The following is a 26,832-nucleotide window of genomic DNA, read 5'->3' as shown; positions in this document are numbered from 1 at the left end:
AACGGTTGTGTTGCAGTGCCCTGACACTGATTTCAATGAAGAGAAGCCTCCATATTGGGAGACCACATTTCACAACATTGATCACGGACAACGTAACTACAATGTGGGCTTAGTGGACCAGAACCACTCTCTGGTGTTAACATCCGTAACGTTAAATCACACAGCTATGTACACTTGTAATACCTTAACTACTGTAAAATCATATATGCTGGTGGTGTGCCCCAAATCACCCGGCCCTGCTGTAGAGCTCTTCTCAGAGGGAGAAGAAGTCCCTCTCAGATGCAAAGATTTGTGAATGAGTCCCAAATCTGACCTCTGGTTCTTTAAGTCGACTCGAACCGGAGGAACAAGTTTTAATGTAGATTTCAATCAGATCAACAGCAATATGCGCAGGTACCCTGATGGGAGATGAGTCATTCCTAATGTCTCTCTGCAAGAAAAAGGAGAGTATTGGTGTGCCATTGTTGACCAGAGTTGGGTGTTACTGTAATAATATTACTTTTGTCGGTAACGGAGTAGTGTAACGCGTTACTTTTATAATTCAGTAATCACACTACAGTTACTAACATTGCCCCGACACGCGTTACTTCGTTACTTTTATAAAATCAGTCATAATCACACTGACAGACAAGAGGGGTTTCCGCCGCAGGTTTATATGTACGTAATCTGCGCGACTTGCCCGTCCACATCTCCTGAAGTGCTGCATAAACATGGCTGAGTCAGCGATAACTTTCGAGGGGTGGAGGTATGCCCATTATTTTGAGTTCGTCCGAAGAATAGACAGGAATGTGACGGTGAGATGCAAACTGTGTCCAGGCCAGAAGCTGCTATCCACTGCTGCAAACACCACGTCAAACCTCAACAAACACCTGCAAAGAACACATGCTAAGGTGAAGCTAATAGCTAAGGACCGGACCCCCGAACCCAGAGTGAGGATGTTGTGAGTCGCCGCCGCCGACCGAAGCAGCACAAAGTAGAATTTGGAGGACCGGTAACCAAAGCAGAGATGGACAGGCTTGTAGCATCCTTCATAGTAGAGGTAATGTTGCCCATTTGCACAGTGGAATCACCATCGCATCGTTCAGAGATATACTGCGCAAAATACAGATAGCAGGAGACAGAGGACAGCCATGGTCAGAGCTATCTGGATCAGTCTTATGCGACAATGGAAACTGAACTAAAGAGAACATTTGAAACTTTAGCAGTCTGCGTGATCTGCCTGCAGGGAGGGGCTGGCCGGCCCTGCGAGTAAAGTAACGAGTTACTTTATGTAGAGAGTAACGAAGTAGTGTAATATATTACTTTTTTTTTAAGTAATATGTAATATGTAATATATTACTTTTTTTTAGTAACGACCCCATCTCTGTTGTTGACCATGATCTTCATGTTTTCAACCAAAACCGTCCTGAAGCGCAGAGACCCCTTTGGGGTTCGCTCCACCTTCACGCAGTCTGAATTCAACATGTGAATCTGATCACAAAAGACAAAGTAAAGACAGAGAGATTACAAAGACCAACGGCATAATGTAATTGTATTATTATTATTTTCATTGATACATTATTTGACCATTTTAAAATCACAAAAGGTGACACTTAAGATAGCAATTAAAATATATACGCAAACATATAAATTCTCTATATTTCAAATCAAATTATTGTGATTTCATTACATTGATTATTATTGGATTTTATGCATTTATTTTTGTTGTATATTGCAGTGATATATAAACTGTTCTCATACCTTGGTATATATCTATCAGTAATCAAGTATCTGTATAATAAAGCTTAAATAACCAATAAAGCCTGGAAGCCAGTTCTTGCTGTTTTGATTGTGATTTCTGATTATAATAATTATATTATAATACACTATTATTATTTCATAGAGAACTTTTTCATAATCCAAACTTATATTAAAACATTCATTCGCAAATTTGATGAGTTGAAGACATTTGTAATTTAGAGCAGAAGTAATATAATCCTCAGTTGATTAAAAGTTTTAAAGGGTTAGTTCACTTTTGGCGGTTTCATGAACATCTTTTGGGGAAAGGTGAGAGGAAATGGAGCCAAAGACACGTAATGTCCTCAAACACAGATCACTGAGATATGGAAGTACAGCCTCACAGAGCTTTATGACTGGTCGGCAAGGCAAGTTTATTTATATATAGCATCTGTCAACAAAAGGCAATTCAAAGTGCTTTAAATAAATGAAAAATGTTCATTAAAAAGCAAATCAAACATAAAAGAAGCTAATATAGAAAAACACAGGTATAAAACACATGAATAAAAGTTACAGTGCAGTGTGAGATATGAATAGTTCAATTAAAGGCAGCCACGAAAAGAAAAGTCTTCAGCCTGGATTTAAAAGTAGTCAGAGTTGCAACAGACCTTCAGGTTTCTGGGAGTTTGTTCCAGATATTTGGAGCATAATAACTGAACTTCTCCATGTTTAGTTCTGACTCTGGGGACAGAAAGCTGACCAGAAGACCTGAGAGATCTGGAAGGTTCTTAATTTAGCAGGAGATCAGAAATGTATTTTGGCCCTAAACCATTCAATGCTTTATGAAGCAGCAGCAATATTTTGAAATCAATTATTTGACAGATAGGAAGCCAGTGTAAAGACTTCAGAACTGGACTGATGTGATCCACTTTCTTAGTGTTAGCGAGGACTCGAGCAGCGGCGTTCTGAATTAGCTGCAGCTTTGAAATAGATTTTTTACTGAGACCTGCAAAGACACCATTACAGTAGTCGAGTCTACTGAAGATAAAAGCATGGACAAGTTTTTTTAAATCCTACTGTGATATAAATCCTCTAATCCTAGATGTTCTCTTAAGGTGATAGTAGTCCATGATTACTACAATTACCTCAGTCTTATCTTTGTTTGATTGAATAAAGTTCTGACACATCCAGTCATTGATTTCTTCAACGCACTCACTCAATGCTTGAATTGGAGCATAGTCTCCTGGTGAAATGGTTATGTAAATGTATCGTCTACATAGCTGTGGTAATTTATTCTGTTGTTTTCCATTATCTGAGCCAGTGGAAGCATGCAGATGTTAATGAGAAGAGGCCCCAAGATGGAGCCTTGAGGAACCCCAAATGTCATATTCTTCAACTCAGATGTGTAGTTACCAATAGAAACAAATTATCACCTGTACTTTACATAGGATTCAAACCGATTTAGAAATTTTGCAGAAAGTCACACCCAGTTTTCAAGTTGGTCTAGTAACATGTTGTGGTCAACAGTGTCAAATGCAGAGCTAAGATCCACTAAAACTAACACTGAGATTCTGCGACTGTCTGTGTTTAAGTAGACGTCAATGAAGACCTTAACAAGAGCAGTCTCAGTACTGTGGTGTGGACGAAAACCTGACTGGAACACATCCAAACTTCAATTTTAAATCCAAAAAAGGACACAGCTGTTGAAAGTCAACTTTCTCAATGATTTTACTTAGAAATGGGAGGTGTGATCTGTGCCTGTAATTGTTCATTACTAATGCGTTTATATTGTTCTGAGCGGTTTAATGACAGCAGTTTTCAGGGCCTGTGGAAATAAAGCTGAGTGAAGAGACTTGTTTACTATATGAAGTAGATTTGAGGGAATGCAATGTGAAACATTTTTTAAAAAGCTTGTTGGTATAATATCAAGGCAGCAGGAGGAGGATTGCAGATGTTGTGTAATGTCCTCCAGGTCTTTATCGTTGATCAGATGGAATTGTGTCATGGTGTTTGAATTGATTTTAAATGGACACAGGGACAACACATTTCCTGTACCTGGTACAGAGGCACTGACTGCCTCTTTTAAATGTGTCAGTGAAGGAAGGCAAATTCATCGCAGGCCCTGCATTCAGCTTTTCAACACTCTCTTTTTTGTGTTCTCACAGTCATGGCCTTTTTTCTATGACGATAATTTTTTGCCAGAAACTTCCTTTCCCTTAAGAACAATACACCCCATATGTGCTGGGTTTATGTCAGCCATTCCTCTGAGTTTCAGCCAGACATCTGAAGAAATGGCCGCCCACATGCTGTTGCAGAAAGTGACGCACATGTGCTCTTCTTTAGCAACATCTCTCTCCTCCTGGTTCATGGAAGAGAGAACAGAGCTGCTGACTCTGAGAAGTCAGTCAGTGAGTCATCGCTGGATAAATTACAAAGGTTACATAACTGATGTACTTTCTCACTATATGTTTACCCTTCCTTTGAACTTACATCTTGGTATTAGCAATCCTTAACATTAATATGAAGGGAGGCGTGTGGCGCAGTGGATTAGTGCGTTGGTGTTGGGATCAGGGGTTCAAACTCCACTGCAGTCAGCATGTTGTTGTGTCCCCAAATTGCTCCTGTGGGGATTGCCCACAGTATTGAGTATGTAAGTCGCTTTGGATAAAAGCGTCTAACAAGTAACATTTAATGTAATGTAATGTAATGAACAAATCTTCACATATTAGTCTGGATAAATTCATGTTATATTACAGGGTTTTAAGGATCTATGGTTTTCTGTCCTGTTAAAGATATCTCATTCATTTTCAGCAATTTTTTATCATAACATTTCAACCCGTGTATATTAGTGTGTGCAACACCTATACTCTGATTTACAAGCAATTTGATACACATAATCCTGCACAAACATAAATAGTGTTGATGTTGTCTTGACATTTTGTCACTTGGATATTGAGGCTATACCGCCCTCATGTGGTAAAAGATGCAGCATCTTCACATCCAAGCTAGATGGATAAACTGTTTTATTGGAAATTGGAAAGAATCACATTTATTTTTTAATTCATCACTATGGCAAAGAACAACAACTACTGAAGCCTTGTTGATAAGATCAGTCATGATCTTTATAGCTATATGTATATACTGTATATATACAGTATATATAATAGAGATTCACAATGACGTGACATTATTCACTCCGATGTCCGACGTTTTATCTTATACAAGAAGATACTTATATACTAAATATAGCATACAAGCCCATCCTGAAGGACATCATTCTGTATATATAACTACCAATCATCTTCTTTTACCCCATCCCAAAAAAGGTCCGACTCCACCAGTGATTGAAGAAGTATTAAAATCCTTTGTTTAAGTAAAAGTCCCAATACAAAAACAATGTGCAGTGCATGTCAAAATATGCATTCAAAATATTACTGTAGTAATGTTATAGTAAATTGACTGCATTTATATAGCACTTGTCCAGTCTTTAAGTGCTTTATATATACTGTGCAAGTCAGCATTGAACCATTCATACAGGGGCTACATAAAAGGTGCTATTTGCTCAAATAAATTAACAATCACACACATCCTGGTGACTGACTGAACCCCCAACCTCTGATTGTAAGACAACCACACTACCTCACAGCCAAAATGGGCCCCATAAGCAATTAATAACCCCTGTATCTTACATGTAATGATTAAAACCCATTGCTTTTTGTCGAGGGATCCCTTGCAATGCTATCTTCCAGGTCGCCTACAAATACGTCATCATCTTTTGTTATGGTTTCAAAAACTGATGTCAATCCTGCCATTGGAGCGGCTGTCACACGTGCTGCGAGGAACTCTGGATGAATTTGTTAGAGACTGGTCCCAAATTGCCCCGTACATGAAAGAAGAATGGTCAAGGGTTATAACTGTGGGCGTAAATATAACATGATAAGTGTGAGTGAGTACTAGGTTGCTACTGTTGCTGTTTTTGTCGTTGAGAAATACGTCATCCCTGCACCTCTCTATAGGAGCACTGTTGCTGGTGTCTCCAACATCACACACTGTACGGTTTGTTCTTCTCTAAAAGCCCAGGCCTCGGGGGTTGGTGGGATCTGTGGCCAAATGACACTGGGATGCCCGAGCCGGGAAGTGAGAGTGAAAGTCCTTCCTCTGTTGGCAGAGTCGCTCCGCCTGACAGATGGTACTTACACCGGCTAAACTGCGGAGATTAGAAACCAAGCTCTCTCTAGTAAATGTGATCACAGGTCAACTAAAGTTTACCTGGACTTTTTCTGATGGCTTCATTTACCACAGACTTCTAAAATTAGACTTTTTTAAGGCTTTTATTGTCATTTGTACATAGCTACAGTGTAGTTATGACAATGAAAAATCTTAGGTCACAGGCTATGACGACACAATGTATTAGTTATCAGGCTTTTTTACTGTCAATTGTATTTAGAATCAACTCATGATCGGTCATTAAATGTAATGATTTTATATATCCAACAATCTCCCTGTTGGTTCATTCATTTGGGTTTTATTTCCAGACTTTAAAGAGCTCCTTTCATAACCAAAGAGGCTGTTATACAACTATTAGTACAGGCTGAGTAGTAGTAATGGCTTTTTAATACCCGCACCTGCCTGACAGATGAGAGGCAATCTGCACCCACACACGAAAGAATGTGCGTTAATCAACCGCCAGAAAGGGAACATTTGTGAAAAGAAACCCCAAACATGGAATAACAATTGGAACCCAATTTTTCACTAGAGTCTATTCTGTAAATGTATTATTAATCCAAAGAAAGAAATACAGTTGAAATGTGCATTTACTGTAGATCTTGTGGAGAAAGAAACGTGAGTCTGTAGCCAACTGTAAGTGGAGATTTGTCTTCCTATAAACAGTATGACTAATAGACATGTATCATTTACATAAACATAAAAATGATGGAGAATGATACTTAAGCTTTATTTACATGCTGATTAATAGTGTTTAAATAAATCACAACAAGTATTTTGACACAGATACAAAGCAGAGTAAGAAGAGCCAGAAACTGAAACTACCTTCATGATTCTGCAAATGCTGATTAATCTTGCACATATGCAGCTCTAGCATCGTAGTTTATTGACATTTATTTTGATATTTGTAGACTCGAAGACATCAGGTTGTCAGTTATTTTCCTTTGACGGCTTCCCGTTGATCAGGCCGGCCTCCCAGCGTTGCCACAGAGTTTTCTGACCTCCTGCTCTTTGAACTTTTGCCTCCTGCTGGGAGATAAAACAGAGCAGGATTTAGAGTCGGAGATTAGCTCCCTTTTTCTTGATCCTCTGAATTTCAGATCAATTTCAGAACCACTTATAGTAATCCAGGCATTTGTAAAACAAAAAGCATTTGGGAATACTTCCAATCTAATGTCATCTTGTATTCAGATTAAATACCTCATGATCCTAGAATAACACATTGGAAATGAAATGAAACCTAACTTTCTATCGTGAGATAACTTCAGCTTTTGTAGTCCTACTTATAGTGTTTTCTAAGGATAATCCATCCTGTAGTGTGACCCTGAATTAGTGACAACATTACATCATGTCACACTGTTTTCTTGCCAGTGTTTGGTGTACACTAAACACATGCAGATTTGATGGAATTATGAAGAAAACAAGAAAGAAGATTATATCATTTTTTTTTTTTATGTCACTTCACCTGTTCAGATTTCTTGGACGGCGGCGGCCAAACTCGTTCCAGTTTCCGACTGGACTGTTTCCTGATAACTAAAGAACAGAAAGATAGAAAAGAAGCAGGATATATTACAGTTTTCCATTGAACCATTCAGGATTTCATAAATGTAACCAGGTTAATCCTTTTTGGTCTGCATGCTCTAACGTAAACAACAACGTTAGCATATCCGGCTAACTAGCTTACTGGTGCTTACTGTGTTGCCCTGCTCTATTGGATTTGGGAACATTTACGCTCCAGATTACTGAGCTATACTAATCCTCTGAGATGGATTACATTGTCAAAACACAAGGTTAGTCCTCATCTTAAATCCTAAACTAAAACAACCTCTGACAGCTTGCTAGTAGGATAAGCAGCTAAACAGGCTTATGTTGAAAAGATGTAGCCTAAAGGTCTCATCTTATGTTGTGTTGACAAAGCATTTAACCTGTAATTAGCATCAAACTTGTAATACCGAGCCAAACAATATCTCTACAACTACAGGCACATCAACAAATAACTGGCAAAATAGTTTGAAATGCAAGACTTCGCATGTTAGCAAGTCTTTTAGCACGATGTTGCGCTATAGCATTTTGTAAACATGCTAAACAATAAAAATTCAGACAGAGAAAATGATTTAGCTAACGTTAGCTCAATTAGCTAACTATCTAACTATCTAACTACGGTTGACATTTTACCAGACAAAATCGCTGAATGCCGACTAGAAAAACCTTATAAATAGTTTTTGTTAATTCCTGTTTATAGTCTAGGATTCAACATTTGCCCAGTAATCATTGTAAAACAGGAAGCAAAAAGAGAACTTGACAGGAATAGCAACAGCAGTGGCGGGGGCCAAGTTCAGCCTCAATTTAAATATTTTAGGTTCGTACTCTTGGCATGCTAAATCAGATTCTGTTTTGACAGGTAAAAGGCTTTGATGGGACAAGATTAAACATTATTCACTGTATATTTTAACCTATGAAGGTTATATCTTCATTGAAGTGTCAAAACTGTCCTCTGTGAATATATCACAGTGTCTGGGTGACACATTATCATACAGTTTTGTGTCATGACTGGTTAGGGTAACACACTACAGCTTATTCAACCTTTAGAACGAGTCATTTTCTCCAGTTTTTCCCAGTTTTACCCCCAGACATATTATGATGTTGTCACACCACGTAGCTTCATCTTCTTCACCTCGACTCAACCCCACACATCATTACCATGAAAATAGTAACATGGTGCTACATAATGACACACTCCTTGGCTGGCTGCACTGTTTTGTCGCGGCCCAAAGCTTTGCTGCTATGCATATAGGAAACAACATCAGACGTCAAAAAAATAAATGCACACAAACCGTACATACTTTCAACAAGACCTATCAAATGTCTGAAGTCATTGGTATTTACACAACACTATAACGGGACCATATCTGCCCTAAGGCTCAAGCTGAGGTGCAGATAGTCGCCTTCATGTTGTCACTCAGCCCACTGGCATTTGCTGACTCAGATCAGACGGCTGTTGGAGTGATTCGCCCTTAACCGCTTGTGACAGGGTTGACACTAAATTGTCGATAAGACTGCTTAGATAACACTATGTGATGCTAATGTAGAGAGGCATTCATTAAAGTGCTCAGACTGAGTGTCAGAAGGCCGGGATGTGGAATGAATAAAGATCTAAATGACTCTTATCAGACATAGTGATGCATCCTAGCAGTCTGATGGAAATTATCCATGAATTTTTTATTACTTTCCATTTATTTTTCTCTAAGCGTTGTCAGTAATGTTTATCCAAATGAACAGATTGTCACTGAAATGTATCATAACTTTGGAGATTGTTTAATTAATGTGCAAATTAACCTCTATGGTGCATGCAGTCGCACAGAGAATACTTATCATTTGACAAGTAAAATAAGAAACAAAGTCATGGAAAAAGTAGAAATTAAAGTCATGCATTTATAAAATACTTTACAGGGGAATCGGAAGGAACAAAAGTACTTATATTTTTGATAAATTAGTAAAAGTAACCATTTGAGAAGTATATTATTTATTCTACTGGATTGTGCCATGATTGCCCTCTGAAAAGTAGTGAAGCAAAAAATGTAAACTGACATAAAATGGAGTGTAAGTACCTCATAATTGTACTCAAATGCAGTACAATTGTACCATTGTATGACAGAGACCATGCAGACTTACCTGGTGCGAGCATTGATTCGAATCGTGATTTTTCTTCGTCTTCATTACTTTTCCCGTTTTCTCCGTACAAAGTGCATCTCTGTCTGCGCAGCTCTTCCTCTCTTTCTTTGGCTTCCCGGATTTCTTTCAATACTTCTGGCTTCAGAGCGAGAGCTGGACGCAACTTGAAGAAAGGGTTATGTTTAAGGATTGGAGATTCTTGTTTTGTGTTTCCATCCAGAGTTTTACTCCTAGCACCTACATCGCATGTAAAGACATCTTTGTTTATGGAGTCCATCGATCTGTACTGGCTTGCCTTCAGGTCTTGTTTTGTGAAAGACCATAAGCATTTTTTGTCTAGAGAACCACCTGTTGAACTCAGCGATCTGGAGATTTCAGGACTTTTCTCATTGTCTTGAAGCAGTCTGAGGGAATGTGATCTGGAAACAGGGCAGCTTTTCAGTGACAGCAACCTCATGCTACGTGTGCGCTCTAGCACAGAAGGGTAGACGTGACCTTTCGTCGGCGAAGTAGGTGGTTTCCGGTGTTTTCTCGGACCCTCTGTGTTGTCCTGTTGGAAAGCCTCAAACAGCAGTTTTGTCTCCTTTAACTGGCGGGTTTCCTCCTTGCTGTACCCACCTGGGATCTTCCCCTGGTTGACCAGCACCAGCTCCCTCTGAAACTCCTGACTTATCTCCTTTTTCATCTTCTGCTCGGAGAACTGCCAGTCGCTGCGCTGCTGGTCTGGGCCATCCTTTGTCGGCTCAAATGGCTCCAGCAAGATATTGGTCTTAAAGGGAAACTCTAGCACATCTGGATTATCCGTGAGATATAAGAGGCCACCAGATCTCTGCAAGTTCTGTTTCTCCTTTGCTTCCTCGAAGATCTGCCTCTCCAACAAGGGCTCGTCAACGGAGAGTCGGCGGCAGGTAGATAGGAATGGAATTTCGGTAGAAGTTTCAATGGGGTCGATTGGAGATTTGTCTTCATGTACGCAGCTGTAACTTGGGTCATCATCGGAGTCTTCTGAATTTGCGTTATACTCTGACTCTACAAACATTGTGTACGAGGACATCCCTGCTTTTACATATTTACTCTCATTTATTTCATTCTTTATCATCTTGGCAGCCTGATGCTCTACAGGGTCAAATCTTTTCTCTTCTGTCTCAACTCCACCTGGCAGATCGTCTTCTCTTGCCTTCATATAATCTTCTTCATCCCCAAGCTCACCCTCTGTCTCACCTCCAGTCTCTTGGACAACCGTCTTGGAGGTACAAGGACTCTCTGGTGTACATACGTCTTGTCGCAGCTGCACCTGTTGCAGACGTTGAAGCAGTTGCTCTCCTTGTTGGATTTCAGTAGCTATTCTTATACTCCCATCTTTCTTTGTCACAATCTCTTCATAGTCTTCAGAGTCCAGGGACCCTTGTGTTTGGCTGGTGCCACTATCTCTCTTCAAGCAGTTGTGTTTTCTGAAGGTATAGTCGTCAACATCCTCTTCATCATCAATAAACATCTCTCTTGGGATCGTTGATACCTGTGGCTGATCGTACATTGATGCTTCCATCTTGTTATGGCAGGACTCGAAATAGTCATCACTCAGACAAGACAGTGTCGGGGCTTTTGTCTCCACATCATCAATATTTGTTGTGTTTAGTTTGGACTCTGTCTCGGCAAAACCATAAATGTCCTTTGCTTTTTCATCTTCTCCCTCTTTGTCAAGATGTGTCACATCGTCAGGATATTTATCTTTTCCTGCTTCAGCTTCCCTCCACTTTTTCTGGCCCTCAATCAAAGTTGAAATGTCCTCAGGTTCTTCATTTGATTCTTCGTCCCCTGTGCTATCCTGACAGTGTCTTCTGAGTGAATCATAACATGTCTCCTCCATCAATGTTCTGTCTTGTATTTGGACCGTGAAACGCTGTCCGTAGACTCCTTAGAAGTCTGCGCTGCACTTTCTATCACTTCATCCACCCATTAACGGCCTCTCAGCAGGGTGCCAGTCTAAGCCACTGGGATTATCTCTAGGCTCTGTGGCGTCAGATGGCCCATTTGTAAGGGTCACACTGGAATTATTCAGCTTAATAGCCTTGCTGCCCTCTGCAGGCAAATAAGGTGCCATGTAGGATGGAGGAGGTGGCATGAAGACATCGGCCCAATTCCAATTATGCCCTTAAACCTGACTGAAAGATCCCAAAACCTCCAACAGTGAGTCTGCATCCACCCAGATTAATCAACTGCCCTTCTGAACATATGTAATGCTGTTTGTGTTCCTCATGCAACTCGCTGTGGACAAATAGCTCCATACATTTTGTAGTTCACTGTGTAAACAACTTAAATGTAATATCATACATTTTGTTTTAAACTTAGGATCATATATATGTATGTCTAGTCTAGAAAACAGTAGAGGTTAATTGTACAGTTTTAGTACATTTACTGAGAAAGTTGCAAAAAACCAAGCCGCTAATAAACATGAACATTTTACTGGCCAATCAGAATGGTAAACACTGAGTCAGATAGTAAATACGGATGGTTACCGTAATGCATTAACAAATAATCTGCCAAGGTGGCCTATAACGTTTACCTGCGACAAGCAACATTGACCTGTTATTTGGTATGCGGTCGGTAACAATTTAATTCCTTGAGAGGCGGTAAGATTTCAAGAATGCAAGAAAACTGCAAAACAAGTTAATGTGATTTTAAACAATTCAAGTTTCCAAATAAAACTAATAAAACCCTGCTTGCAAATGAATCTGAGGAAGGAAATGCAAGTAGGTTTGTTAGGCCTTTAGGATGAATTAACAAAGCTTTTTCTTTATTTTAAGGAAAATAAAACAAACACATTTCAAGCTTAAGGCCCTTCTCGTGTCAGTTGTGCCTGCCTTGAACTGTTTGTCCAGTCTTGATACTTCGCCTTCATACTGATCAGAACGGTACATATTTCGCTCTTGGTTTTATTGTTGTGTCATCCAGATTCCACGTTTTTCTGCCTGTAATGATCACGATATTTTTTTCAGCGCTGCATAAAGCCTCTGTGTTGTTGTGGGGACTTTTCTCCCCCACGGTGACCTAGCAGGGACAATTCTGCTGACAAAGGGAACGAGTAATCGGCTTTCCTCCGTCTGTATTGGCAGGCACACGGCGTACAGAGACTCTGATCATCTCACCACTGTTGACAATTATGCTTTATGTATAATCGACCTTTACTCATCGGGGTTACTTCCTGTTATCCATGAGCCACAGAGACTTTGTCTGTGATCATCCATGAAACAAGTATTCCTCCCCAAACGACAGCTATAAAGACACATCCTTTTAGATGAGCTTTTTATTAGCAACCTCCCCCTTTAAATGGTCTTTTAGTTTAAGTCTTCATTTTATAGGGTTTCATATTGTTGCATCGATTCACTTAGTCTTGTGTCTTATTTTTCCGAGAGGAATCATTATTTATTTCATTTTATTTGTATTATCATACCTTTGACCTCCTTGTGTCTCTTAACCTGTTCAAATGTTATATTTTGTTGCTAGGTCTTAACATCTGATCTGAGGGGAATTTCTTGTTGTTTATTTGTAATTTGTGATGTGACGCCATTTTGTAAAGCAGCTGCACGTGCTGTATGAAAAGTGCTATATAAATAAAGCTGTATTATTATTATTATTAATATGTGTACGGCTCGCTGCACCCGCACTGCGAGGGGGACCCAAGTTCCCATCAGCAAAAACACGTGGGTTTGCTATCCTGGCTCCAACATGGTGGAATGAGCTCCCCATTGACATCAGGACAGCAGAAAGCTTACACATCTTCCGGCGCAGACTGAAAACTCATCTCTTTCGACTCCACTTCGAGCGATATAATTACTAACAAAGCACTTATATACTAACAAAGGACTGGCTTATCTAAAGCCAGTTGAGTAGCACTTGAAATGTTCTGGCTCTATGAAACCTGATGTACTTATATGATTCTGTTTTCTTCAAGTTTGTATCTTCTTGGTCGAATGCACTTATTGTAAGTCGCTTTGGATAAAAGCATCAGCTAAATGCAATGTAATGTAATGTAATGTGTACGCCATGCAGTTTCATTGAGTACTTTGTTAAGATGTTTTCTCCTTGATATAAATATTATCCTGGTGTCATCCTCTGCCCTGAGCTGCAGCTTTAAATCGATGACTTTATATGTACACCTGTATTCAGGAGCTTAATGCCAGCACACAGGATTACCATCAGCAGCAGCAGCACACTGTACAAACAGAACATATTAATGCGCCTTAATAAGCTTAACCTGTTTATTCCATCATCCTTTCAAGGAACATTTTCTACGCTGTTGTTATGAAGGTTTTTATAGATTATTTAAAATGGTGTTTAAATACTCTGGTAGCATTGTACATGCAGTTACATCATTTCATTATCCAATATTTGGATACAGATGGGATAATGGCTGCTGTGCACACTTTAAAAATGTGTTATTAAGAAGATGTACCTATGATATGTAGTGGAGTGGAAGTAAGAAATGCATAAAATAGAAAAACTCAAGTAAAAGTACCTTAAATGTGTACTTAAGCAAGTACCTGAGGAAATGGACTTCGATAAAATAAAATAAAAACTTAAAGTAAAGACAAGTACATGTAGACAAGAGTTGTGAAATGGGGATGAAACTCCTCCAGTTTTTTGACCAGGGCACAAAGTCTTTAAGAGAACCTCTTCTTACATTTGGCACATTTTATCGAACAATACTATTTCCAAAATGAGATTTCAAAGCCTTTCCTTCAATGCAAATGATTGTATTCTGCGGGAGAAATAACAAATCTGATTATTACAATCTTTGAAGTCTAAAATAGTCTAATTTAAAAGTGCAGTACCTTCTGGGAAAAGGTTTTACTTTTGTGTGAGTGTTATTTTCCCAAAGAAAATGAGTATTTAGTCCCAAAAATATTACCTTTTTGCAAGATTTGGACACAATACTATATCCACAACAGTGTGAAATGATTATGCAATTCCCTCCTTAGGATTTTTAAAAACAACACACTTTAGAAACATTGTTCATGTCCTATGTGGAAGCTGTAGCCCTGAGTACTGGGTAAGAAAAAGGTACAATTTCAAAAATAATCTGAATATATTACCAATGTTTCTCATTTGCAAATACACGTCAAAGTATACACATTGAACCACACCATGTTTACAGATAAAAAGCCTTTTTTCTGCTTTGGCTTTTTCCATTTATATAGTAAATATGTTATATTTGAGCTGATAATAAGGCACCAAAAAGTCCCAGAGATATTTGAAATGAGAAAATGTCATGTTGAAGTTCTCAGGTTTGTCCACCAGAGGGCGGAAGTGGATTTAAAAAGTCTCTCAGAGCTGCTACAACATGATAAATGTCTTTCTTTGGCAAAGTGAAGTAAAGTGATGGGTGCTCAGAGCCCAAACCATTGTCAGACTACACCAGGTGGTGGTTTGCTCTCTCAGATCAGTCATTTAGGCAGCATGTAGTGTGTAATAGAAGTCACGATTATGACAAATGATACGATTAAGGCTGATGAGGTGAGTCTCTCTCTTCCATCATCCCCCCCTCACATGACGGAGCAGCACTGACAGCTCTTACGCTTGGGAGTGCCTCCACCTTCTGCTATACTGGGGGAAGATGAATCATGCAGCCCCTCGTCGGCTTCCTCTCCTTGGACTTTCACTCCGTTTCCATCCAGGGGAATGTCCTGAAACTCTTTGGACTCTTTTTGGGGCGTTTGGGGTCCTAAGACGGTTTCTTCCCCTTCCTCGTTGATCATCACTCGCTCCACGGTGATCGGACCTTCGTCTTCCTCTTGGCTCTGATCAGAGTATCCCATAAACACCAAAGTAACCGGGCCTTCTTCTAGATTCAGATCCTCCACGTTATCGACTTCTCCGGGAATGTCTCGTAGCTTGTTGCTTCTGTCCACTTCTTTGTTTCCAGAACATTCCTGTGTCTTCAGATCAAACGTGTTGCTTCTGTCCACTTCTTTGTTTCCAGAACATTCCTGTGTCTTCAGATCAAACTCGTAGCTTCTCGAGGTGTCTTGCGGCGTCTCTTCCTCGTTTTGACGGCTAAAAACAGACAATAATTTTCCCTTCGGAGCTTTGTTAGCGTCTTCATTCTTCATCTTTACCTCCTCTGGCGTGACCGTGACTTCGTCCAGCAGGACCCTCATCCCAACTCCGTCCACGATACTTAAGATCTGCCCGAGCTCTTCGGACGAGGGTTGGTTTCCCGATCCTCCGACAGCGTGGATGCTCTTCCTGCCGTCGTCGAACACGGTGGTGGTCGCTCCGGATGGGGAGGACAGAGGGGCCACGGAACGAATAACGGTGGCCCCGGTCTTAGGGTCTCTCTCCACCTGCACTGACAACATCCCCAGGACTGAAAACACAAGAGATGGAAGTGGAATTAAATGATAGTTATTTTATCATTTTTAATTTGTATCTTTGATTTTCTCTTTAATTGTATCAATCTGTGCTGTCCTGTTTTTCATCCTTACCCTCTTGCTGTTAAACTATTATTTTATGATTTATGATTAATAAACCTCTATCTTATCTTATCTTAAAAATTGAATATATAAATTGTATAAATATATAATAATAATCTGAATCAGATTACTTGATTTGTCCGAGGTGGGGGAAATTAGGTTTTGTGATCCCCATTTTAGAATAAAATTAAAACACAAGAAAATTAGGGTGAAAGAAATAAAAACAATAATGATAAATATACAATAATACTAATAACAAATACAAATAATAAAAACGATAATAATACAAAATAATTGTAAAGTCAAACATTTTAATAAAATCATTAAAACTAGTTGGTACAAATGTGGAAAAAATAAGTAATAAAGTTGTAGTTTGACTTTTGGAAGTGTCAAATACTGTAGTATGGAGGGGTCCTTATCAATAAAAGATGCTTAAAATCTGTGATATGAATTTATTAGATTTTTTTATCTTCCTGTTGAAATGTAACCTGACAGCAGAAGGTTCCACTATATATGATCCGGCACAATAGAAAGTATATAGACACAAAAAGACAAACACAGCAAGCTTTTTACTCCAGCGGGCAAAACAAATTAACAAACAGAAATAACAAAGTGAGTAAATATAACATTTTCTGAGTCTGTTACGTCTGTACCGATGTTAAGTTGTACCCTGGGGGCAGAGTGACTTTAAATAAAGGGGTCATCATACGCAAGAGGAGAAGAGAGAGTTGAATACAAATAACTTTTGTAGCCTACATTTCTGTTTATCTAGTTTATAATGATTCATGGTTAAACAATGTGGGTTTTTTCAGCTGTTTTAGTCACACAAACAAAACGGGCTGTAGTCAAACTTTTGAAGACCTTTGAAGAACCTTTTAAACTGTGCAAATAAATATTATACGTTTTAATTAATTTCATGGTAGTCTTGTTATTGCACATTGCTACTTTAAAATATCATGTTTAATAACTATTTTCTTTAAAAATATTGTTTTTATTTATTTCATCCTTCAATTGGTGCAACTGTTACAAAACCCAATTTCCCCTGGGATAAATGAAGTATTGTGATTCTGATTCGGAAGTGTCACAGGACTTTTTAAGCCAAAAATACTGAATATATGTATTTGTATACTCATTGCCAATTTACACAATCCTCAATACTGAAAATTGACATTTACAATGACTTATAATAATCTCTGTTTCTCACCTGAACGGCCATCTTGCCCACTTTCAGGAAACGTCCTTTGTGCCATCTTTCTGGAGAAGTGATCCCTCTTTATTCACTGAAACAGAAAATGTACTGTGTGTTATTAAGTGGCGTATTAACCCATAAGAACCCGGACCCATTTCTACTTTTGGGGAAATTAAGGAGAACATAATTTAAACTAAATAGACCACCTAGAACACATTTCTGACAGGTAACCCCCCCTAGTGTCAAATATCTGAAATGTGACGTATATATGTCCCATTGGGCTTTAATGGTAAAGTAACTCTTATTTATAACTTAATTAATGAGGATGATTTTTTGGTTTAAATTAGTTTGAACATTCTTTGAATTGAAGAATAAAGAATATATTAACTAAATATAATTGAATCAGCTAAATTAACTGAGCAGATCATAATAATATTTCTAATTGTGCATATATGTCACTTTGGGTTTACTGTGAACGTTTAGGGTTGAAGTCCCGATGTGACACCAGTGTCACAGCGATGTTTGTCTCATTTGTTTCATATCAATTTGATCAATACATGTTTCCACAACAGGTTAAATGTAATAAAGGACATGTTATGTACGAATTTTAATTCTTAAATGGCTTGAATTTTACCTTTAGCAACAAACAAAAAAGCTTTTGAAATGTAGCTCGTTCGGTGTGTTGTGTTACATGTGTTAGTCTGGCACATGGACCTCTTGGACATGTTGTCATGGGAACACAAAGTCACATGACCTGGCCCATGACCCAGCAGACTGTTCAGTGTGTGTCACTCAGGGACTTCATGAGATAAAATACAGGCTAAAGCTGTATAAGGAACTTTCCAGAACATTTAAAGTTCATGTGACACCCGTGTCACGGTGGGTCCTTATGGGTTTCTATTTGAAAGCTAGTTAACAATGAATGTAAGGAAGCTGTAGCCCTGAGTAGTGGGTAAGAAGAAGGTACAATTTAAAAAGAAGATTATTCTACCCATGTTAATCATTTGCAAATTAAAGTATACACAATGAACCACACCATGTTTACAGCAAAATAGGCTTTTTCTGCTTTGGCTTTTTCCATTTATATAGTAAATATGTTATACTTTGGCTGATAATAAGGCACAAAAAAAGTCCTGGAGATATTTTATATATTAACTTTAATTAAATATTGTTTTTTTTAAATCAGATAGCCTTTGTGTACAGAAAATGATTTATCATGGAAAGGAATCAACTGGGGGAAGTTTCATGGTGCTATATATTAATTGATCTCCGCTAATAAAACAGTTTCATGGAGATTTGATTGTACCAACGTGACTTTAGCATGAATGCAAATGTTGCTTTTCCTAGTAATCTTAACAAATGTTTTGTGAAGTTTGGGGCTAAAGTCACCGGTACACTTCTTTATATTTACTGAAATATCAGCTGAGTTCAATTGTCTGAATCTGAACCTAAACAGAACACTTTATTTATTACAATGAAGTATAATAAAAGATAAATAAAATAAGGATACATAAATAAAATAAAAATGTTTATATAAACATAAGAATTTAAAGGTCACCTATCATGCTATTTTTAGGCAATAGCATAGGTCTCAGATATATACAACAATACAAAAAACATGTCTATGAAGTGTTTTGCTCAAAATACCAAATAGATCACCCATTCTAGCCATGCCTCATATCCCTCTATTTCACTTCCTGTTTCAAAAGTGCTGATTTTGGGTATAAAGCTTTAAAAAAATAAAAAATTGATAAAAAATAAAAAAGGAGGGGTCTGAGCTCATGCGGGACCCGGCAGCTACTGTCTAAACTAAATACTGCCGTGATGAAACGCCATATCATGGATTATCAAGGATTATTTCTGAAACAGTATGGAGCTCAAAGGCTTTCTCTCTTGCCGGTTATACCACAAGGTGAGTTCCTTTTTATTTCCTGCTTCTTCACACACTTGCTCTCCAGTACAGGTTAGCTCTGAGTGTTAGCGATGCTAATGTAAACACCGACCATATTATGTCCAAAACAGTCGGGCATTGTTTCTGATAGCAACGTTTCTGATAGGGCCGTGGGTCCACATTTCAGATATTACGTCATATCGGACGCCAATCTGGATCAGCTCCGTTGTAGCCCCGTTTTTAGAGATTTGGGTACGGAGGAAAAGAGAGAGGGTTTTATTTTCTGACGCTGCGTGAGTTCCCCGACACACCGGGGACACATAGTTATGTAGAAAAGACATCAAAAAGTGCATTTTGCATGATAGGTCCCCTTTAAAGTAAAAATGTCAAATAAAAGATTAAATAAAAGTAAATTAAGTTAAAATATTTTTTATATAAACATGAGAAGTTTAATTAAGAACTTGCAAAAAAAGCTGAGTCAAATGTTCAATAAAAACAAGATAAAATAGAATAGAAATATGTATATAAACATTAAATTATAGTTCAATAAAAATATGCACATTGAACTGCAATATATCTCTTTTTATTACAAAATATACCGTGGTTACTACTTCGTGCACATTGTGCTACAGTATATAACCTGTATATTACAATGTATACAATGATTACTACTCTTAAACTTTGCACCAGGTGGAGACAGTCTGAAGGGGTCGGGCTAAACTTGTACCCTCTTGTAGTTAACGCAACGAAGGAGTCACATGTGAGCAGATCGAGGGTAAGCTTGTTTCTCAGCCTCGGCTCCATTCTGTCACCCCGATTTAAATTACCATTCTTCATGCAAAGACTTAGTTATGGCAAATTATCATCCGTCAGAGGGAGAGAATAGACTCTGGACAGGCGTAGTCATGAGAGTGACAAAGAGGGGATGGAAGCTGATGCTAAGCTAATGACCGTTTCTTACCTTGTCCTCCTCAGTGCCTGCGGGCAAGAAGTGAGGAGACAATTTAAGTGCTCTCTGCGGTGCCACACTTAAAACAGACACTGAGTCTGCAACTTTAAACACATGCCTCCCCCTCCTCAACTCGTAACCCTGCCATAAATATTTCACAGTCATCATCAGATAAGTGTTGGAGCGAGCTTACTGCCGTCACATCGAGAGGACATTACAGCTGGATGCCTTTAGTTAGAGCTAAATCGGGGCTGTACAGTAAAGAGGAACATTAGATTAGATGTAACCCTGTCCCCTTGCACAAAATATGACAAAGTACTGGGACAGTGACATGCAATTACCAAGTGCAAGAGAAGCAGTGCAGAGCAATGTAAATTAATTAATCATGGTTAATCACAAGTTTAAAATACTACTTGTATTTTGGATCCCCAAAGAGAGATTGGTCTGGAGTCAGTGCAGTATCATGAGCAACTTTCTCTACTGTCTTTGTGTTTTCACGGCCATGTGATTCATGGTTAACATCCACGCTGGAATTAGGGGAGCGATTTTGGGTCAAACTTGGTAAAAAAACACGTTTAGATTTTCCAGATTAATCCAGAGCGTTGACACGTTAAAAGTGACAGCCTTTACATAAATATGACAAATGTAAAAAAGCTAAAGTATATCCAGTATAAACAATATTAACAGTAGTTCAAAGGTAGTACAAACAGTATTATAAAGACAGTAGTATATAGTAACACTATAGAGCAGTATTGACACTGTGTGAAATACGATGAATAAATATGAGTACACTATAAGAGATGTAACCAATATAGTCGGTTGTAAGAATAAAATGATGTGCTATGATGTATTTGCCAAAGAATATTATGAATGTAGGCTGAAATGATATCAAAATATCTTATTTGACATGTTTTTACAGAAGCACACGCATCTGTTTTTAGTCCACATATTAAAATAAAAGGTATTTTATTCTCCTGTACAGTATTTGATTTTACCTCACCATTATGCACGGTTTATTAAGATATTAATTGCTAGTTGTTGTTGTTGTCGTGCATATGACAACCAAGCCCTTGAGTCTTTATTTGAATGTTATTAGTGAAGACTTATTGAAAACAAAGAAGACATCTGTTTCATTATTCACCAAATTCAGGGTAAAATTCTGTGTTTACTCATGCAGCGATGAATCATAATGTGGTAGGAATGTTCTCTATTTTTTATTCATGAAACATAATTCAAAGCGCTCGCATCCCATCTGTACAGGCCAGCAGATTATTCTTCTGTTTTGCTGTAACATTTATTTATTTAACACATCGACTGCCTGGGATGTGGCGCGAGGCCAAACTGAATAACATTTACATCTTTTGACCTAAAAGATTAATTTGTTCTCTTATTCATATTCAGCAGATGCAGAAGTACAGCTTTCTTTTTAAAGTTCAGCCTTTGGGAAGATATTACCTTATGGTGCTGCCTTTAAAGTGTCTCAAATCTTAAATATATAAATGCTATTTACTTTTAAATTGCACCTATATCTCTGCCTATCATGCAAAATGCACTTTTTGATGTCTTTTATACATAAACATGTGTCCCCGGTGTCAGGGAACTCACGCAGCGTCAGAAAATAAAACCCTCTCTCTTTTCCTCCGTACCCAAATCTCTAAAAACGGGGCTACAACGGAGCTGATCCAGATTTGCGTCCGATATGACGTAATATCTGAAATGTAGACCCACGGCACTATCAGAAACGTTGCTATCAGAAACAATGCCCGACTGTTTTGGACGTAATATGGTCGGTGTTTACATTAGCATCGCTAACACTCAGAGCTAACCTGTACTGGAGAGCATGTGTGTGAAGAAGCAGGAAATAAAAAGGAACTGATCTTGTGGTATAACCGGCAAGAGAGAAAGCCTTTGAGCTCCATACTGTTTCAGAGATAATCCTTGATAATCCATGATATGGCGTTTCATCACGGCAGTATTTAGTTTAGACAGTAGCTGCCGAGTCCCGCATGAGCTCAGCCCCCTCCTTTTTTATTTGTTATAATTTTTTTTTTTTTAAAGCTTTATACCCAAAATCTAGAATGGGTGATCTGTTTGGTATTTGGAGCAAAACACTTCATAGACATGTACACATACAGACATATATTTTTATATATCTGAGACCTATGCTATTGCCTAAAAATAGCATGATAGGTGACCTTTAATTTCCGTAAATTTGCTGTTGATATAATTTCATTTGTAATAACATTGGGAGTAGTGTGTGTGTGTGTGTGTGTGTGTGTGTGTGTGTGTGTGTGTGTGTGTGTGTGTGTGTGTGTGTGTGTGTGTGTGTGTGTGTGTGTCCTTGGGTATAATCCATCACATTAGCTGTCACATGGCTGCCTCTTATTTTATCTCGTCACGGTCAAGATAGAAGTTTAACTGTGACGAAAATACTGTACTGCCTGCTTCATGCCACATTATATCTTTAGACGTGAAACCTTGCATACAGTATCTAGGTGCCAGCAGAGGGCAGAATAAATAGACTTAAAACCACAAGTGTGTCAGTCCTCCTTATCATGAATGTCTGTATATTGATATTGAAAAATTGTGATTGAATGAAGCTGTTAAAAAAATCACTCACGCTGTTTAGTGATCGTCTGCTTCCGTTCGTGGGGTGTTTCACTGAGCCACGTAGTACTGCCTCTATGAGACAAAAGAAAAAGCAAGAAAAAGTTCAACCTAAAGGTCAGTGAGAAAAGTAAATGTTTCAGGATTTTATCTCAGCAGTCTCCATTAATCATTAAACCCAGTGAGGCTCTTTCCTAAGTTTGTGTTCAGTTCACGCAGGCAACATTAATACTATAAACAGTTTCATATAATATCAGGGTCAGATTAACCACCATCATTTTTAGTCATTTTTAAAACTATTGGTCTTTACTCGGTAAACATGATATCATGTTAAAAGACTAAAGCTAATAGGTCCATAATGTTCCCACTAGTTTACATACTTAGTATTTTAAAAGGTTTATTTCTAGTTTCAACTATACCAAAAATCTCTTTTAGTGTGTGGATTAACTTGAGTGTTTGTCAAATGTATTACTTTCTTACAAAGTTAACTCTCAGGCAGCTAAAAAGCCAACATTACCCCCAATATAATATAAGGAAAGAGCGGCTAATGTTAGCCTGATAGCATAGAGCTAGTTAGCCAAACATGCTAATGATTTCAGCTAACATTGGAGCACATAAATATACTGTTTTATCCATTTCTAAACTGTGTTTCTTGAAGAATTAAGAAGACACTGTCCTCTAAATGCTTTGGATATAGAATATCACGCACACTACAGCCCCATACTGTATGCTCTGCTTCAGCATGAGAAACAGACCCGCTGAGCCTTGTTATGGATGCTAGCTAAGATTGTACAATCCCTGTTAGCGTCCAGTCCACCACAGAAAACAGAGACATGACCTAAACAAACACGATGCACCCCAAGCTCCTCTGTCATTTTGTCTTCTCCACAGACCAAACAAGGCCTGTGGTGATGGGTAAGGCTGCTGTTGTCAGAGTGAAAGTGACAGTGAAAAGGTGTCTGTGAAACCCCTGATCCTGGAGCTAACACACAATCTGTCACTCATGGCTGGTTATGAGTAGGAGTGACAACCTGAAACCTGACATGGCCTTTTCTATTCCCACCAGGGACGTGCACAGACATTTGGAGGGGCTATTGCTCTAAACTGGAAAAAGGGCCTCCCCCCGAAAAAATATATGAGACCAAAACGATTATTACATTAACTAATTTGAACAGTCATAACAAAATAAGCTAATGCAACTACTGTACTTGCATTCGGTGACTTGATTTTTAAAATGAAAACCAGGGACATTTTTGGTTTTGCGGTCCATATCTCATTAAAATATCTAATGTTAGTAAAAAAAATGGGGACAATTCAATGTAGTTTGACCATTGTAACTGCTGTGCAGACATACTGATAAAATAGGGCTTCTATAATTACCTTAAATAAACTCACTAATTAATGAAACCAGTTCAATACGCATTATTCTTATTCTTATCATTCTTTATGAGCGCAGTAACGGTAAGGTATCTAATTACTTATTTATTTAGTATTCCATAACTTAATAACAGAGATGGTCAAATTAAAGTAGAGAAATCTGTATTTTTTTAAATCTTTTTTTCCTTCTAATTTGTTATTATTTGGTGCAGGCACGAAACATACTACCAATATAAATACATTGCTTTTAAAATCGTTCTGTGTGACACGAAAAAAATGGGAAAATCGTGTTAGTGAACACGAATCAATAGATTACAACACGAAATGCCGTGAGACTGGGTTGTTTGAATAGCTACAGTAAGCAACCTGCAAACAGCTCAGTTTTAAGTTGAAAAAGTATTGAGTTCACTTAGCAATGATGCTAACGAGAAATGCAGTGTTCTTTACAAGGTAACACTACCACTTTTGTCCACAGGACTGGCCAAAATCAACACAAAAAGACATTTCCTTGAAATAGCTTTGAATAAAAAAGTGACAAACTGCCTCACATGTAGGCATCAGCAAGGGTTGTTGTATTTTTATGACACTGCAATAGAAATGGTTTGTCTCTGCCGCTAGCAATGCACTTGCCCCAAGGCGTTGTGTGTTTGGAGAAAGCAGAAATGTGTTGCACGCTGTTTGTGTTAGTGTTAAAATGTGCACGATGCAGCACAGGAGTACATAGATAAAGTGGGTTGTTATGTGTTGTTTGTTTCAAAAAAGCAAGCCCTGCAGCAATGTGATGCCAGATAATCCCCAACTCATGTCTAAATGTCCTTTTCTGTCAACACCACTAGTCTTGTTGCAGTTTTTCTCAGTAGACAGACACTGGAGCTAGGTTTTTAAAGATTCCCTCCAATAGGATAGACTATCTTAGCTCTGTTCATCAAATGCAACATACATACAAAACAACTTGAGAGTAAATCAGAGTCATAATAAAGTGACCCACCCAGAACACTGCATCTATAGGCGTTGGCTAGTGAGCAGAAGTCATAACACATGACGAGATATGAGGGTGGGACACAACAGTGGTCCATTTTTAACATGAAGCAGCTGGAAATAAGAGATTACAATGGGTACAAAATATCACAGCCCAAGGTTTTTTACAGCCTTGACAAGAAAAGAGTGTTCAGTAAATCACAAGCAGTTACCTTGTATCTTGTAGGCAGATTTTCTTAACCGGACAGGCTATCTGTTTCCACCAGTTTTATGCTATAAGCTAATAAACTGTTGGCTGTAGCTGTATATTTATTGTACAGACATAAGTAAGGTATCAATCACCTCAACAAATGGTAGCTGAGTGAAGGTGTATTCATAAAAAATGTCAACGTTTTACCCTAACTTTTTCCAAATGGGCTTCCATAGAAATCCTTTAAGGTGGTAAGGAATGAGTTTATTGCTTAAGTGACACACTGTAAAAGAAGATATTGCACCACAGCTAATAAGGCTTGAGGGTCAAATCCACAGTTTTACACTTCAGGACGGCCACAGTTTGCACTTTTTTGACCAATATTACCAACTACACTTGATTTCCTGCAACAGCTACCGCAGAAAATGTAAAAACTATTGAAAAAGACATCAAATCTAAGCCACATTTAGATTGATTGAAAGTAATGTCTGCAATCAAACAGAAATACAATTATCTATGAATGTTTAATTACTTACCCCACACTTATAAGAAGTCCTCGAAAAAGGCAGGTTAATCTGAACTAAAACCACGGTGTCTTTAGCTAACAATAGACAGATCTTGATCCATATAATGCTGTACTTGTAGTGGTGGGTTACACCCGACTTTTACTCGTATTCTTCAGCAGTAACACCCCTCTGCAGTCATGGTCCCTGAAGATAAGAACTTGTTGTGTATGAGGGCAGGGTTCTGAGAAAAGACGGAGAGAGGGGGGATATTTTTAGGCGAAGTAACCGCCAGAATAAAGCGAGGAGAAACAGCTGGGATGCCGAGAGAAATACTTTAGTGACGCAGCACATTGTATGCATGACTCTAATATTTACGGTTAATGTGAGCTGTGAGGCAGGCCTTTTGCTCTCTGTGGTGAAATGAGTAACTTGTGTTTGTAGATTTTAAATTAGAGAGGTCAAGCAGGATCCACTCAGGCCCTCCAACCTTTTATTTCACAGATCAGTGATTACTACACCAGAAAGTTCATGCTTTTTTCAGACTTACTTCAGGCAGTGCAGATCAAGTGAGAGACAATGTTGGTGCAGTATTTTGACATGCGATGAGAGTTCAAGTTAGTTTAAAGAAGACCGAAATATACAGTAAGAGAGCAATTGTAAAGACAGAAGAAATACGTTCTCACCGCTATGCCTTACAATCGTTGTTGGTGCTTCTCGGATTCAAACATGGGGAGAAACTAAGTAGAAATTATACATGAAATAGAGACTTTTATGAAAACACAAGGGAGCAATAATTAGTACACCAAGCACGGATACTTGTACTGGTAAAGTTTCAAATGTTACAGTATATAATGTAAGTAGTTGTTGTACATTAGGCTTTAACAAAAGTGTAATTTGTGCCAATTTTACAGAAAGTCCTGTTAGGCATTCTTGAGATATCCTATTTGTGAGAATGGCATGGACTTGAGACCACATTAACCTTTGACCACCAAAGTGTAATGGGTTAATCCTTGAGTCAATGAATACATTTCTTCAAGGCAGTTCTAAAAAAAGGGCATTC

General features: G+C 38.3%; 1 protein-coding gene across 1 annotated transcript; it reads right to left on the bottom strand.

The window, feature by feature from the left end:
* Positions 1-13,887: 13,887 nt before the first annotated feature.
* On the bottom strand, positions 13,888-25,964 carry LOC117480012. The gene is made up of 4 exons (XM_034127157.1): positions 25,803-25,964; positions 22,735-22,796; positions 17,290-17,365; positions 13,888-15,979 (listed from the first exon to the last, which is right to left on the bottom strand). The coding sequence occupies exons 3-4, from the start codon at positions 17,333-17,335 to the stop codon at positions 15,156-15,158; spliced, it is 870 nt and encodes a 289-aa protein (XP_033983048.1). The 5' UTR covers positions 17,336-17,365; positions 22,735-22,796; positions 25,803-25,964; the 3' UTR covers positions 13,888-15,155.
* Between the last annotated feature and the right edge of the window lie 868 nt (positions 25,965-26,832).

The sequence above is a fragment of the Trematomus bernacchii genome, unplaced genomic scaffold (assembly GCF_902827165.1).
Source record: "Trematomus bernacchii unplaced genomic scaffold, fTreBer1.1, whole genome shotgun sequence".
Taxonomy (NCBI): Eukaryota; Metazoa; Chordata; class Actinopteri; order Perciformes; family Nototheniidae; genus Trematomus; species Trematomus bernacchii.
This window is presented reverse-complemented; position numbering and strand designations above follow the sequence as displayed.

Coding starts and splice junctions, on each gene's coding strand:
- LOC117480012 (XM_034127157.1), bottom strand. CDS start 17,335: ATGGCACAAAGGACGTTTCCTGAAAGTGGGCAAGATGGCCGTTCAG. Junction 15,980..17,289: donor TGGGCAAGATGGCCGTTCAG/GTGAGAAACAGA, acceptor TTGTGTTTTCAG/TCCTGGGGATGTTGTCAGTG.